The sequence below is a fragment of the Pteropus alecto genome, unplaced genomic scaffold, assembly GCF_000325575.1.
Source record: "Pteropus alecto unplaced genomic scaffold, ASM32557v1 scaffold3, whole genome shotgun sequence".
Taxonomy (NCBI): domain Eukaryota; kingdom Metazoa; phylum Chordata; class Mammalia; order Chiroptera; family Pteropodidae; genus Pteropus; species Pteropus alecto.
This window is the reverse complement of record NW_006442484.1, coordinates 53,938,577-53,956,051: the sequence shown is the minus strand read 5'-3', so window position 1 is coordinate 53,956,051 and position 17,475 is coordinate 53,938,577. Positions and strand designations below refer to the sequence as shown.

General features: G+C 31.7%; 1 protein-coding gene and 1 pseudogene across 1 annotated transcript in view; one reads left to right on the top strand and one right to left on the bottom strand.

Moving 5' to 3' along the window:
- The window catches only part of CALCRL (calcitonin receptor like receptor), a 38,452-nt gene that overhangs the window by 12,288 nt on the left and 8,689 nt on the right, over window positions 1–17,475 (top strand). The window contains exons 6-9 of the mRNA XM_006921272.3: window positions 9,667–9,793; window positions 12,562–12,715; window positions 14,137–14,197; window positions 14,279–14,345. Of these exons, the coding sequence (XP_006921334.1) occupies window positions 9,667–9,793; window positions 12,562–12,715; window positions 14,137–14,197; window positions 14,279–14,345 (409 nt within the window). The remainder of the gene's footprint in view (window positions 1–9,666; window positions 9,794–12,561; window positions 12,716–14,136; window positions 14,198–14,278; window positions 14,346–17,475) is intronic.
- LOC112470484 lies at window positions 4,363–4,481 on the bottom strand (annotated as a pseudogene).

Sequence of the window (17,475 nt, the reverse complement as noted above, 5' to 3'; positions counted from 1 at the left end):
TGTATCGTATCTATTTGCTAAATTCCATGCTTTAAAAAAAGATGTGAAGCATGGTACATGGGCAAAACCTTGTTAAAGCAAATGAGCTCTTGCCAAAGAATTTGGTTCCCAGAACAAAAGCAATTTTGGAAAAAACTAAGAGCACTATATGCGATAAATGCATGTATCTATTTGCTAAATTCCATGCTTTAAAAAAAGATGTGAAGCATGGTACATGGGCAAAACCTTGTTAAAGCAAATGAGCTCTTGCCAATATACAGAATTTGGTTCTTGGCCTCTACACAAAAGAAAAACTTAAAGTTTTCAACTGATTACATGGATTGGAGTTTTTAAATAACTTGCCCAAAATCAGATTGTTTGTAGAGCTACAAAGCGCTGTGGAAAGACAAAGGAAATTGAATTGGAAGATTCCTCAGGTGATAATCTCATTAAAACATGTTGAAGAATGGATAGAATTTCAACAGATAGATACTGTAAACCATAATAAATGAAGAGATTATTCAGCCCAACATCTAATTTTACATATGGTCTATGTGGCTGACTAAGTGATCTAGGGCTTCCTCCTGATCTGTGTTCTCTCTGTTTGGTTTAGTGATTTTATTGGACTTTAATTGTCTTTTCTTTTTTTGCTTTAAAAATGAAGAATTTGAACAGAAAGAAGCAAAGCTACAAATTAATTTTTTCTCTCCTATTACACATTCTCAGGCTTTAGGTAAAACATGAGAAACCCTCTTCAACTAAGACCCAGGTAGAGCACTAAGTACTTCCTTTTATATGTCTAGATGGTCTTCGGTATAGGAGAATGGTTGAGAGTATATTCTCTAAAAAGGCACATCTGCTCTCAGATCCCACCTCTGTCACCTGCTGCAATGCATGGAACTAGTTTTTTCATTTCTTAATTCTCAAGTTCACATCTTTAAAATTCAGATACTACTAGTATCTATATCATAGATTTGATATAAGGGCTGAGATAGTATATCTGCTGCTTTACATAGTGTCTAGTTTAGAAAACATTGTCTATTATTGGCATAGTTATCACTCTTCCTAATTAGTCCATTAAATATTTAGCCCTGATAGACAGCTTATACTAGTAGACTCTTTAAAAAAAATTAAAGAACATAATTTCTACTTTAGTATGTACCACATTTATAAATTGTTATAATGTTCAAATAGAAAAATAATGAATACAAAAATTATAAACCAAGTTAGTAGTATAATTTTATCAGAAAAACTTGTAGCTAAGTAAATTAGTCAGAAATAATAAAACTGTTTTTATGCCCACAAGATACCATGTAGCTTACTCAGTACTTAAATTATATTAAAGAATTCATAGCCTTCAATTTTAAGACATTTCTAATATGTACTCTCCAGAACTATCTACTAAAATATCAGAAGTTCCTATCTATGAAAAACACTGTCCACGAAAACAGAAAGTAATGAAAAGAATGTCCCAAAGTCGGCTTGATGAGAGCAGAAATCATCTCTGCTTTTTTTTTGTTTTTTTTTGTTTGTTTGTTTTTTTGTTTGTTTTTTACATGTCTCAGGGTTTATCCCAGGACTTTTCACATAGTAAGCACTTACTAAATTTTTGAGGAATGAAGACATGAACTGACTTGGATCCTTTTTCTAGGACTGACTTCCCATGACTTATCGTGACCTTGAACAAGTCCCTTGTGTTTGTTTGTCTGGCTTTTGTTGTCTCCATCATCAGACTTAGACTCCTTAAAATTCTAATCAGCAGAAGCATCTGCGTAAAACAATATCAGAGACTCTGAAGCTACATTGAAGGTCGATCAAGCCCACCTCAGAAAATGCTGAATTGAATGATTAATGAAGTCAAAAGCAATAGAAATCTTGGTTTTCTTCCAACTAATTCCTAGTGGAGCTGATGTTTTACATAAAATCATTGTGTATAAAAACAATATCAGTAGCTCTTTCTGCTTCTTAATCCAGTTCTCATATTGTGGTCATTCTTGCTTAGTCTTTGGTAAAGGTAACTTTTTTTTTCCATTTTGTTAATTGAGGATCATTGATCCATCCTAATAAAACCCAAGAACCATACAAAAGTTGATTTAGGGTATGGTTTGTTATTTTTTATTTAGAGAGAGAAAAAAGTCTACTCCTCACCCATGCTTTAAATTAGAAACAGAGAACATGAAACAATATTTACCAACAACACTTCAGTTTTACATTAGAGCCAATTAAAGGGTGGGAGATAGGGAACTGAAAGGGAGAGGAAGAGAAAGAGACAGAACTGGCATCTGCCAAGTCCTGAGAGGCAATGACTCTTGCTCTTAATCATCCTTGGAAAAATAAAGCAAAAACTTTTAGATTAAAAAAAATAACTTTATTGGAATTAGTTATAAATCATGTTTTAATTGTTACTTAAAATCTGAGAGCATAGCAAATCTTGCTCTGACTTTCAACTCAGACAATGGGCTCCATCTTCTTGCACATAAAAGAGCACATATAACATCTGATTTGTATGAGGAATATGGTTTTTTTTAAAACATCTAAATTTGGTGATATTTCAGAAACTAATTCCAAACAATTTTAAAGCCATATTTAGAACTATATAGACAATAATACCACTTCTAGGTAGTCAGAATAAGGTCCTAAGTAAAATTCAGAAAAAAAAAAAAAAATCTATCCAGTTGGTAGGCCAAACTTTTCTCAATTTAATAATCCTTTAATGCTTTTCAGGACAAGTGACACTAATTTTCATCTTTCTTCTAAGATCATATCTGAATATATTCAATCAATATTGTGAACTTTTATCTCATTTCCAGTTTCTTCACATCTCTCTTGAATTAGAACAATTATAGTTTTCTCCATCTACCTTCTCCTCCCTCCTACCCTTCATTAAGCAATACTTTTTCTCCTAAAATCTATTCATGATTTAATTTTTAAATCCATTTCAAACAAAGCTAGCTATTTAAAGAAATTCTGCATTGAGACATAGAGAACAAAGAGTTTTACTATACAAATCAGACTTTGATATACCTCTTTTTGGCAAATCAGAACTTTCACTTAAGTTTTTTAAAATCTGGCAAATTTGCCCTGTCAGAGGTTTGATAATGGCTAAATTTAGAAATAGTTATCTAGGGGTCCCTGAATAACATACCTCTCAGTGTCAAGCTAGGATCAGTCTTGCTTTTTCAAGTCTTGTGATACATTTCATTCATTGTAAGTTTACAGTTCTGTTTATAAGCATTATAGTTCTGAGATATATCCTATTCTGTTGTATGCATCCCAGGCTCCCTCCAACTTAACACTGGATATAATATAATTAACTATAGTTTTTCATATAATGTTTTATTAGACTATACTCATTAGGCTTATTTCTAAATTAATGAATCTTAATTAATATGTTTAAAAATTTATTCCCTTCAAACTGAATGTGTTGAGAGCTGAAAACATTCCTATTCAGTAATACGGGTCTTGGTTGGAAAGCTTTTTTAAATATGTCCACTGTAATTATGTAATGAAAGCACTGCATTTCCACATTAGAGTATCAGATTTGAATAATGACAGAGTGGTGCAAGAAGTAATGGATTTACTCTAGCAACAACGAGTTCTGCTATAATGTAATTGCTATTATTGGTTTATGAAGAAGATCACAGGTATGGAAATCTGAAGTAAATATCTGAATTAAAGAATTTGGAATGATTTTAAACATAAATTTATTATTAAAGCTATAAATATGTTAAAGATCACATATTTCTGTTATTATTTTTGATAAATATGAAACTTCTGTATAAGTTTATTTTATCTATTTTGCTTGAGCAAATTGAAACATAAGTGCTATTTAAGCTTGAAATTTGAACGGATTAAAATCTTGTAATTTAAAATAGAGAACATAAATAATGTAACATTTTTTCTCCCCAATATATAATAATATATATTGCAATCTGGTTTTCCACTCTTATAGACACAGTTTATTTTTCTAGACCTTACTCAAAGATATGACCATATATAAGGAGAAAGTCAAAGTAAACCTTGCAAATTATAATATCTTTTTAGTAATTAGGAAAAAACAAAAATGAAGAATGATTGGATATTATGCTGCTAACAATTGCTGACAGAACATTAAGATGTAATTCAAAAGAGTATGAGCTTTAGAATCAAAAAGTCATTCAGTAAATTTTGTGGAATTTTCCTCTATTCACATTATCTGTCCTTTTTTTCCCCCTCAAAAACTTTAAGCTTTAAACTTTTTTTTTTTTTTTATACTTTGACTTAGTGATTCCTCTGTGCTTGGAATGCTTTTTCTCCCTTAACTTCTCTTTTTCAGTTCTATTTTGAATCTTCCTCTCACTCTGGCTACAGTCTTTATCTATTTCTCAATCTTTTTTTTTTTAATGCCTACAGCACCTGGTATTCCTAGGTGTTCTCCCATCCAAGTACTAACTAGGCCCGACCCTGCTTAACTTCCAAGATCAGATGATATCGGGTATGTTCAGGGTGGCATGGCCATAGACTCTATTTCTCAATCTTATTTTAATCTATAAAAAGCATATAACACTATCTGGAATTACATTATATAATTGACATGTCTATTTACTCTCCACTGTCACATGATTAACTTGAGATCAGGGTTTTGTTCTGTGTTATTCACAACTATTTCTCCAGTGTCTAGAAACAGTGCATTATTTATTACTTATTCATCAATAAATAGTTACAAGCAACTAAATGAATATTATAAGATACAAAAGTCTTATTACTTTCTTAAAAACTTCAACAATCAAATTGAGTAGATGACTTAATAAGATTCTGACCTTGAGAAATCCGCCTCAATTTTATTAAAGGATAACAGTACTTCAAAGGTGTTGTTAAATGAGATAATGAACATAAAGTCTTATCTCTGTGCCTAGGATATTCTAAGGACTCAATAAATAGTGGCTGCTATTATTATGAATTTTATCTGTAAAAGGGTATTTTTGGACTGCAAGAATCCAAGCATTCAAAAAGCCTGACTGTTTCTTTTCTTGGTTTCCTGCCTGTTAGGAGATGAGAGATTTGTACTAGGGAAGTTCACACACGAGAGAAAACCAGTTGGCCACCCAAAATGAGCATGTCTGTTCCTTATGCAACCCATACTTTTCTGCTATATTAAATGAGCAGCCCTGAAAGGCAGAAACAGGGGAGGAAGGAGCATGATGGAACAAGAACAATCATTTCCTCTCCAGAGAGAATTTGATTGTGTATCTTGGTTTAAACACTTGTACTCTTTCTAATCTGGCCAAATGGATCACTAGCAGCCTTCGAAAGAGAACTATTGATATAGGTTATTTCTACTTTGTATCATAAATAACCAGGTGATCCCATCAACTCAAGATTCCATCCAGTAGACAAAAGATAGCCATACTACTCATGTCAAATCTAATGGGAAACAAAGGCAAGTATTTTATCCATACTATGGCAGAACTTTGAATATGGAACAGCATAATACTTGAGGTCATAAAGATAATAGAAGAGGTAATTTGGAGACAACTCTGGGAAGGATGAAATTCCTTGGGAAGTTAATTTAAGTTACTTAATCTATTACCCTTCATAACATGGAAACAGTCTTTCTAATATTAAATTCTTGTGTTTTATAACAAAAGATGACAATTTACTGTTCCATTGCATTACTTAAAACACGGGCAGTTTTATATCACTGAAGTGAACTCATGCTATTTTATTATTTGTGAGAATAAACTATTAGAGAACTTAATTAAAATCAGCCACATGATAATTATGTTAAAAAATAATAGTTAACTGAGTGTTTACTATGTGTTAGATATTATACTATGCACTAGATATGATTTATCTCATTTAACCTTACAGCCAAACCTGTGAAGTAATATTGTTCTCCCTATACTATAGGTGAGAAAAGTGAAGATTAGAGTTTTTAAATAACTTACCCAAAGTCATACTGTTTGTAGGTGGCACAGTCCAGATTCACTTTCAAGTCAGGTTTCAAAACCCACTCTGAGCTACATGTACTGATTGGTATTAACTTCTATTTGCTTCAAAGTAGAATCAAAAGACATAGTTACATTATGCATGACGTGTAATGGTTCTGTTGACACATTTACACCAACTGCCTCTATAATTCTGCTTGTCAAAATTACATATTGAAATAATGTTCACAAATAATTATATAGAGAGAATATGAAATGGAAACTATCCAGACCCACTAACCACATTTTCTATTCTGTGGTTCTGTTAGGATCGAAAGGGATTATAACATTTAAAGAAAGAAGAGTTCTTTTGTAAAACATCCTTTAAACCTATAAACAATTTAAAAAATGTTTTAAGTAAAATAAGCACATTTAAAATTTTAAAGCAGGTAAAATTGATTGTAGGTTAACATTTGAAAAATACTCAAATATTTTTAGGGTTTTATTTCAGTGTGTTTTCCATGTGTTTTGGTTTTCATTTACAAGTTGATTTTATTTGTACTAATGTACTTATATGTGTCAATGAATATGTTTAGAAGAAAATAACGTGCATCACTAGAAAAACCTGAGCCATTTTTACTACTACACGTTGATAGAAAGCATATGTCAAAGAGATCTGTCTGCATTTAAGTTGCACAGAACCTGGAGGGAGAAATGGAAGAAACTAAAGCAATAGCAACAGGCTAATTTTGTAGATAGTAGGACATATTTACACAACACAAAGTTAAATGATTTGCCAATGGTCTACTTTATTACAACAATATGGACAGCTAACCTGAATATCAGGGTTTCCAAAGCAGCAGTATTTAGTTTGAGTTACACAGGGCAAATTACTTAGGTTGACCATGTTATTTTGATAATTTTGCAAAACAATCAAAATATGCTTTATGTCTCTGTACTGAAATGATTTTATGTGAGCTCTTAAGTATTTGTTTGGTTTTGATAGTCAATATTTCATTTATGATAGGGTTTTATTCTATCATTTCAAAATTTTGCCCATGATATGGCATTATTTATATCTAACTGAGGGAAATGCAGTATATCTTTTAATCACATAGCAGGAGAATTAGAAGTCATATTTTGTGTGTGTGACTGTACTCACAATAATCATATCTTTAGAAGAGAACATATCAGTAGCTCATTTTTAAGTCTTTAACTTTCAAGCCAGACTGAAGTAGAGGAGCAGAGTCATCAGAATAGAGGGAATTCTGAAAGGAATAGAAATATAAACCTTCAAAGAGAAGAGAAGGGAGTTTGAGTGTACACAAGAAAATTAAAAATTATTTTTCTACTAACTACAGGAAGCATTTTATTTTACTTATTTTCAATTTTCACATGTCAGTATTATATCAACAATTATAAATGCTGTTTGTTTTATGTTCTTCAGCTCATCTTGCAGCTCTTCTATCATGAATTACTTTTTTTGAAAGCCTTCTTTAAGGTTTGTTTTCCTACATTCCAGTTTACTCTTTACAAATATTTCTGATTTGCTGTTTAAGCAAATCCTTCCTCTTTTGGTCATAATTTGAAAACTATGAAATTTTATTGAGTATATATATTTAAATATATATGTATGTATATATATATATATACATACGTACACATGCAGATACACAGATATACATACATGTATGTAACTAACAGACCTCAAAATAAATGTGTTCATCAGAAAAGGACAAAGTAGCCCAGTTAAGGAAAACATTTTGTTTTTCCCCCATGATGGTTATTTAAATTCTTTTACTAAAAAAGTACATATTTGCAAGGATAAGCAGTTTTTCCCTAAATGATAGTTATACTCCATAGACACAGGATAAGCTCAAAGCAGGCATTTAAAAATTAAATCATGTGGACAATTTTTTTATGTTCATAATGTTCATTATAGATGAGTGATAAATTATAAGAAATAAATAACGCATAATGTAAATGATTTGAAAAGAATCTTCTTTACTAGACCTCATCTCATATTCATTAATTTTCTTCACTCAGTGAACACAAAGTACCTGTGTCATTGTTGTGGCATTTTATTGAAAATAGAGCCATTTTTGCCTCAGTGTTGAATTTCCTTAAATAATAAAAGGAATCATGGTATTCCTTTGTTTAAAGGCTTTCAAAGATTCCTTCTTTTCTATATAATATCATCTATACTCTGTGGCTTGATCCCTACCTCTCTCTCACTACTCTCATGTACTGCAAAGTCTAGTCAAATTAAAGGCTCTCTAATATAAAAATACTAGTAGTTCTTTGCTGTTACTATTTTGATGGACTCCAGCTGGACTTCATAGACTTGTCAGTATATGACTGTCGTACACGCAGTGATCGATTCAAGAGCCATCTGGTTTATGAAGCCTTTCATAGAAATCTCCCCTGATAGTACCCACTTCTGTGGAAGGCATGTATTAAAATCCATAAGTACTGATTTGTACTGAATTCATTTCCAGATCCTTTAAAACACTAGAGCTATATATAGAATCACAGATTTATAGCTGAAAGAAATTTCAGACAATATAGCCTAAACTTTGCATTTTTAAATATAAAAATCCTTGGCATCCCGGCCTAATTACAATATCCTGAGTTCGTAGGCTATTTGGGATAAGGTGATGCAGTGATAAAATTAGGTTAAAATTTCCTGAAAGTTTCCAAAGTAGAAGTCAGTGGTTTGACTTTTATAGGGTGAATTATCTATGGTGACCATATTAATTACATAAAGTTGTAAAAACAAAATAAGCTTTTAAATCTCTGTGATGAAATGATTCCCATGTCTTCTTACATATATGTTTGCTCTGATATTAAGTATCTAGTCTCAAATGGATTGCTTTCTATTATTTTAAAACTTCACCCATAATAAACTTTCGAATAAATGCTTCATGAAGGAGGCAGTACGTAAGTTGGTCTTCAAGCATAAGTAAGGCAGTCGCATATGTACAATCTTGTAGAATGGATGTAGATTCAATCTGAAAAGGAGGATTACTTGTTCTTAATGACCCCTTTTCCTGAAATCTCTTTCTGTATGAATTCCATACAGCCAGTTCTTTTATTTTATTTTATACATGAGGACCTTCAGTAAAAGGTGATAATTTTCTTAAATCTTACCTCTGGCTAGGCCAATTAGAAAAATTCAGTAAAGCTGAACAAACCTCATTGGTTGCTAAGTCTATAATTTTTAGCAATTCATCTATTCTAAATACAATGTTATCTTTCTGATGGTTGGTCTGCATAATTACCACCACCACATAGACACTATATAAACAGAACAATCAAAAACAGGCTATATAAACAGAACAACCTGTGTGGTATTATGAAAAGAGCATCATCTGGGAATCTGACAGACAAATCCAAAGTTTTCAGTTAATTAGCTGTATGATTTTTTTAAATCAATTATCTAACTTAACTGAGTCTCAGTTTCTGCATTTTCAGGATGAATTAAAATATTAATCATATTAAGAAATTAACAGAAATTTATGTAGAGGCCAGGTACATACAAATTTTCTATCCCTACCTATGTCTATCTGTACTAAAGCAATTCATTTATCTCTGTTTTAAGAAATTACAGATTTTCCCTAATTAAGATTTTATCATGAGTATATCTTGGGGAGAAAAAATAACTCTTCCAAATTTAGAGCAGCTGCTATGAATTGTGACTGTATCTTATTTGAATGATTTTTAATAAAAATGTGGAAACATGTCATGATGTCATCACACTTCATTTTCTCTTGCCTCTTAGGAGTCTAAGTTGCCAAAGGATTACTTTGCACAAAAATCTGTTCTTCTCCTTCGTTTGTAACTCTGTTGTAACAATCATTAATCTCACTGCAGTGGCCAACAACCAGGCCTTGGTGGCCACAAATCCTGTAAGTAAAAAGAGGTGTGCCCTTAGATTCAAAGGGTTAGCAGGAAAGTGTTGGGAGAGGTGAGGGGTCCTGATATATTTACTGTGTGTAATTAAGTACTCATATATGTATATTTTAAGTTCTGACATATAGAGAGTATATACTGCTATACATATACTATAATCTAGAAAGGTAAATATATCTCGACATTCCTCAAGTTATTATGATTGAGTATTAAAAGGAGGAATACTTTGTTTTCTTGCCTCAATTATTTATATATTACACATCTTCACCTCATTTCATGAATAGAGTCTTTCTGCTGGTAGAATATAAGAATCTATGACTACATAACATTTACTCAGTCAAATTAAAAAAAATCAATCAACTAACTAGTTAGTAAAAAGAAACAGAATAAAGAAAAACAAGAGTACATGAAAATGGAAAATTATGTTATATTTTTGTTACCAGGCTGACTTTAAAAAGTTAATAAAACCAGAGAAAAATGAATTATACGTCTCTTATATAGTGTTCAGTTTTATTAACATAAAATTTTTTTAAGTGCTCTACCAAGTCCTCATGTCTCGGGAAACATTTATAAATTGTTCCCTTACAATCCTTTTGGAAGCACAATTTTTAGGATGAAAGGTACATAATAATAAGCACAGAGATTGTCATAACATAAAGCTATATTTTCAAAACATAAGCGAAAATCTACTTATACAAACATATATGTTTTATGCAAGCTATAAGCATATGTAAGCTATATTTTAATTAAAATACCTGCATAAATAACAAACGTAAATTCAAGTTGTTTAAATCATCTGCTTTCATAATGTTTGTGACATCGATACTACAGTTTTGTATATGGACTTATGGAGAAGTGTATATATGTGCATAAATAAAGTGTTTTTTTAGAGATTAAGTTATCCAGTTACTGAAATCAAGGAAGGGAAGGAATTTTCACTCAATGGATCAACAAACAATACTCTCATATGGGTTTTATGTGTGTGTTTTAGGGTAATTTCCAAAATTCTAAAATTCCCTTCATTGTTTGCACATGTGCATCCAGATTGCTTAATTTTGTATATGTTCCACTCTAAAGTCATTGGGTGAGGAAACACACTGGGGTATAATTAACTATTTACAAAAAATTGGCCAATGTCCTGCCATTTTAGTGAATTTCTCTAGATCAAGGAGAGTCAGCGTCCTCTCATAAAGCTGCAGAACAAGAGATTTTAAATCTTACATTTATGTCCAAGGATATTGTGTTTAACACAAAAATTGCAAAACTGTATATAATTAGTTTTAATTTAGTGGAAAATTTAATAATAATCTTGGAAAATTTGTCTGTTTTTCTCATCAATGCCTGCCATAAAGATACTTTTCTGAAACTTACTTTAACTGATTTTCATCATAAGATTAATTTTTTAAATATAATTAAGAACTAAAAGCCAAATTAAGTGTGAATACATAAAAATTATATAGATAAAAATTTAAAGCTGAAGTCATTTCTATATAGTATAGTGAAATAATTCATTTTAATCATTGAGAGGACTTTGCTAATATGTTATGTTTGACATCAAGGCATGTTATTTAAAATTTAAATGTCATGCAATCTGAAAATATAGTTAATGAAAAAAATAGGTTTTATAAATGTTCTTCAGTTATAAGGAATTGTGTATCATCATAAAAACAAAATTGGAATTACAGGACTTGTGTTCAGGATGTAAATGATTCATGTATAAAAATTAGCAAATTATTTAACTTCTTTAGTTCAGTTTTTATCTATGAAATACGTGACTAGTAAAAATTCATGCCTCACAGAATTTTAAGGGTAAAATAAAATAACATATATTAAAATATTTTTAGGCTAACTCATATGCAAATTTATTATTATTTTATGATAACCCAATATTTGTTTTCCAGTGTATTTCAATTCCAATTTTCTTTTTAGTGAAAAAAACATTTATTTCAAAAATGATGATAATTGCCACTAAATATTTATTGGGTTCCAGATTGAAAATTGGAGCTAATGAAAATAATTGACCATGTTTTTGGGAGAGTTTTTAATTTATTTCCCTTATTAAGAAAGTAAGCTATATCTCTTACTTCTTTGTGTTTTCTTTACCCTATATTTGAACCTCCTTCTTCCTGTCTCTTTAAGAGTAGAGAAGAGAAAGCGGAGATCTCAGGAAAGGAGGAAGGAAAATCATAACTTTTTCTTTTTTTTACCTACATGAAACCTTCAAATTCCATATGTGGAAAAGATAAAGTTTGGGCTCATTAGATTATTATTTAATAAGTATTTACACTGGTCACACATGAAATGTTAGATTTTCTAAGTATTTGGCACATTTAATGAATTGCTTTATAATTAAGATAATTAAGATTTTTTCAACAGAATGAAATAATCAAGGAGTTCATGATGACATAATTAAAATAAATGTAAGTAGATGTAAAGTCATTCATGTGTGAAACTTTTGTACTTAAAATTACATAATAACTAAAACACACTAGAAAAATACACATCTACTAAATGTAGTAAATTTAGACTATACACATTTTCTTGGATGTATACCATTATAAATCTTTGGAGTCAATGGCTAAAAACTTTAGGGGCACCTCTAGAGGAGAATGAAGGCTGGCATTTTACAAATCTGAAACATTAGTGTGTAAGATTTTGTGTTGAGGAGAGAAAATTCCATGTTTCTATATAACTGAGCTAAACTAGATGTTGCTTTACATGTGAATTCATAAAAAACTAAATATTGATTGATTTTTCCTCACAGGTTAGTTGTAAAATATTCCAGTTCATTCATCTTTACCTGATGGGTTGTAACTACTTTTGGATGCTTTGTGAAGGTGTCTACCTACACACACTCATCGTGGTGGCTGTGTTTGTGGAGAAGCAACACTTAATGTGGTATTATTTTCTTGGCTGGGGTAAGTGCCATTACACATAACTGCTGATTCATCTTGTTAAGAAAGCTTTCAGAGGATGCAGTGTTCCTTTGTAATAAAAATTCATTTATTGTTAATCATTTTAAAACAATTTCAGGTGATTAACCTTTGCTTATTGCTATAAATTGAAATATTTAAATAAAATATCACTAATTAGTTGCTTTCAATAGTCACGGGTCAATTATTAAGACAATGTTCTTTTTCTATTTCATAATCCAACGTGTATTCAGCTAAATGCATAGTAACTAAAAGAATACAACTAGAGTCATGAATTAGGGATCTAGTTTTTGGATTATTCAGAGTTTTCTTTTTCCTCATGTGCAAAATAAGGGCATTAGATTTAACCAGCTTTGAAGTTCTATTTTAAGAATGTTTCTTTAAAAAAAAAACTCATCATCTTATCTAAGAGTAGAGGGATCAGTATTAAATAAGAACAGGCAAAAGATTTATTTTTCCAAACAAAATTGTCTGACATGGTATTATTCACAAAGCAAACAGTATACACATCTAGCATTTAAAAAAAAAAAAAGGGAATAATGCAAAATATAAAATGCTGAAAATAAATTTAGTAGGACCAGTTTCCAGAAACATGACTGAAATTATACTTTGTATGTCTATCTATCTAGTCAGATAATATAAATATATACAATTATGTATACATGCATAATCATTAGTGCATTCAGGTTACCTTTATAAAATATTTCTTCATGTTTGAAAGATCTGATTTAGAATGCTCAAAACGTGTAAAATTTCTGATACATAAAACATCTCTATCTTCCTTCTCTCTTTCTTTACATAGTCAGTCTCAACTTTTTCCCATATGTAATCATCTACCAAATACTGGCCAATTACATCTTGCAGAAAATATATGAATACTAGATTTTTTCTAAGCCTTGGGGCTTAGGCAGCACATTTATGGACTTAAGACTCTGGAGTACACTGATTCAAAATGGCTCATATTAGAAGAAAATGTACACACGCACACACACACACACACACACAAACCTGAAAATATAAATAAGCTAACAATTTACCAAATACTGGCCAATTCTTGCAGAAAATATATGAATACTAGATTTTTTCTAAGCCTTGGGGCTTAGGCAGCACACACATTTATGGACTTAAGACTCTGGAGTACACTGATTCAAAATGGCTCATATTAGAAGAAAATGTACACACACACACACACACACACACACACACACCTGAAAATATAAATAAGCTAACAATTTATCATAGTTAGTGCTTGACTATATGGATAATATTTACTCAATAAACATAGTGACGAGTTATTTTTGCTTGTAGAGTATCTATCTCTGAGGTTCACATTTCATGACATATTTTAGGAGTTTCATATATAGAGAAACTTGCCTATTCATTTTCTTTTTCTTTGATATTTGCAGGATTTCCACTGATTCCTGCTTGTATACATGCCGTAGCCAGAAGCTTATATTACGATGACAAGTAAGATAATATCTCTTTCTGATTTCTATTGGAACTAAGTAAAACAAAAATCTTCGACATAATTTCTGTTTTTCCTCCTAGCTGCTGGATCCGTTCTGATACTCATCTCCTCTACATTATCCATGGCCCGATTTGTGCTGCTTTACTGGTATGTAATTAAAGTTCTCCTGTTTCCATCATTGTTCATATTTCAACTTCATTTCCTGAATCATCTGGCCTATGCTATCCTTCAGGATCTTGTGGACATAGACAATAGACAATGTGCTCACAGTGTTTAATTGTTAAGAGTCTGATGAAGGTGTCGTATTTGAGTTGTTGGCAAGAAGATTGAAGAAACTAATTCACAAGGGATGGTGAGGCACCAGGGACCAATAGTGGGAAATTGTTATCATGGCTACACCTGAAGAGAGGACAGAGCAGAGCTACTGGATTTGAGAGAGTGCTGGGAGGGGTTGTCTAACAGAGCTCTGGCCTCAGGTAGACAAACCACAGCTTGGAAGGGAAAAAGAAGGAGAAAGAAATACTCAAACTTCTCTCTCTTCCCATGCTCTGTTTTCTCGGTTCTCTCCATTGGTCAAATGCAGCAAATGTCAGAGGGCAATAAAGTCTGGGTAATGACATAGTTCTCCGAGGTGTCTCAGAGCCTCTTAGGGCACAGAGCAGAAGAGAAAAGGGCTGAAGATGAATCCAATAAGTGGGGATGGCAAACAAGAAAAACAAAGACAGCTATATTGGTAATAAGAGTAATATTCCAATAAAGAAAATACTTTAATTTGGAAAAAGAGCATTGTTTAAACTGTTGTTTTATTACTATAATGATCTATTACTATAGATTATTTTTACTATCATTATAAGTGCACTGCACAATTTTAAGTGTGGTTGCAAGGAAACAGGTCATATTTAATGCTTTCATTACATTATATCAACGGAGAAATGAATTAATCCAAATTAATATGCTTTCTCTCATAGTGCATTAAAGAACAGAGTATATTTACAGTTAGAGATAATTGTAGCTGATATTTGATTATATATAAAAAGACAAAGGTGGTATGTTTCTCAGCCAAGATTCAAAGCTTCCTAATCTTTGTTTTCAGATTTTTTTTTTTTAGACAAATCTTCTATTATTTTACTATATTTGCTAGCCGTAATTTAGTATATGGTTATGTCTGAATATAGTTCAAGCCAGCTCAAATGTATCATTGTTATGTCATTCTCAAAAAGCATGTCATAACTAAGAGGGTACATTCTGAAGGCTCATTGCCTGGATTTAAAGTCTTCTTCAACCTCTTACTTGCTGTGTGACCTTAGGCAACTGAATTAATCATTCTGTGCCTCAAGTCTCTAATTTGTAAAACAGAATGTATTAATAGTGACTTTTAATTTTTAACAAGGAATTAATAAATAAGTTAATACATAAAAAGTGCTTAGCCTGGCATGTATAAAGCACGTAGTAATTGTCAAATTTCTGGTTTGTGTCTGGCCATATAAGACATCAAAAAATCAACAAATGGAATTTATTATATCTCATGGAAATTTTAATATACCTTAATGTAGTCTCTAGCAAAAATTTCAGAGGCAGAAGTATTTCCTTTTCTTGCTCCCTGCACATACTAGGGACACGTGTGACACATTGCGTTTAAGCTGTACTCTGATATGGCCTAGCTTTGTATTTATTGTTCTCAAAGAGCCAGCATTGAAACTTAGCTTTATCACTGCTGGCTGTGGATCTCAGGGCAAGTTCTGTTTTGTTTTGTTTTCTTTTTTTGTTTTGTTTTGTTTTGTTTTGTTTTCTGTGACTTTGTTTTCTCATCCGTGCTTATGAAATAATAAGAATATCTCATGCGATGTTGTAAGGATTAAATGAGATATATTCTATTAAATAATTAACACAGGGCCTAGAATATAATAAACTCTCAAAATGCTTTAAAAAGTTTCTTGATTTGTACAATTTTATATCATGATTCTGTTCTGAGGGGAACACAAAGATACATTGTTTGGGCTACGCAGGAGTTTCAAGAACAAATACAGGGCAAAATTGTATTATAAGAGTGGAATGTGATTCAATGCCTATATCAGAGAGTTTCAGGAAGAAGTAAAAGCACATAGCAAATGAAAAATGTAACAGCAACACACATAATTTTTAGGAAAGCCTGTCTATATTAACTTTGGGAGGGAAGAGTAGATGATGCCACCAGGGTAAAATGTCATATAAGAATAAAGCCCAAGTTGCTCCATAAAAGGGAAGTGCAAATCCACATTATTTGCATAAAACTGTTGTTCACCTTCTTGACCTGAAAAAAGATTAGAAGCCTATTTTTCTACCAAGATGAACTGTTCTGCTGTTGTTTAAGCTCCATGGGCCCCCTAACCGGTTCTGGACACTGTCAAGGTATAGGTAGGGGCTCTAGCAATTGTTTATATGGTCACATGTTTTTGTTCAAATTTTATAAGATATTTAAACTGCAATCAGTTTCTTTCCATTCAGACTTCCTCTGCCCATTTCCTCTTGAACAGGGTGGTGGTACTGGAGAGGCTACAGCTTTTTTGAGATCCTGTTAAGGGGAAGTTCAATCGGTTACATTTAATTTCGGTATAGTGAGATATTTATTTAGGTCACTTCAGTGCATTGTTAAGTGACTGGTGGCTGCTCTAGGACAGGAATGTCTTCCAGGAATCCTCCTCCTGCCACTCTGCTTGTTCACCCCGCTTCCTGTCACGACCCTGGGGTGATATCGCGATAGGAAAATATCCTATAGTGCCTATTAGCTTTGCAAACTTTATGGGTGTTGGTGTAAAACAGGGTTTTTTCTCTTCTTAGTTTTTGTCAAAGATAGATGAGATTCAGATACAGTTCATCTGAAATTTTAAATTCTTGTTCTATTTTTATTTAAAATAAGTGGAAGTATTTGCAGAAAATAAAGTAGGATGACTTTCTAATTTCACAGTTTAAACCAGACTTACCATTTTGGAGAGGTACTTTGCATTTAGAAATTTTCGCATGATGGGCATCTAAATTGCAACATTCCTACTGATTTTTATAATTTATGATTTTTGCATATGAGGATTATACAATATTCAATTTATAAGCAGATAAAGGGCATTATTACCTTTTTTTCCCTATGCAATGGCAGTAATTTTCATTTAGTCAAAACTTTAAAACAGCAATGAATGCTTAGGAAGGGAATATAGTGAGATGAGTGGAATAACAGCTGATGTGTTGATTTGTCCTGTTATTCTTACAGCTGTTGAAATGGATTATTCTGCTTTTGTCTTTAGCA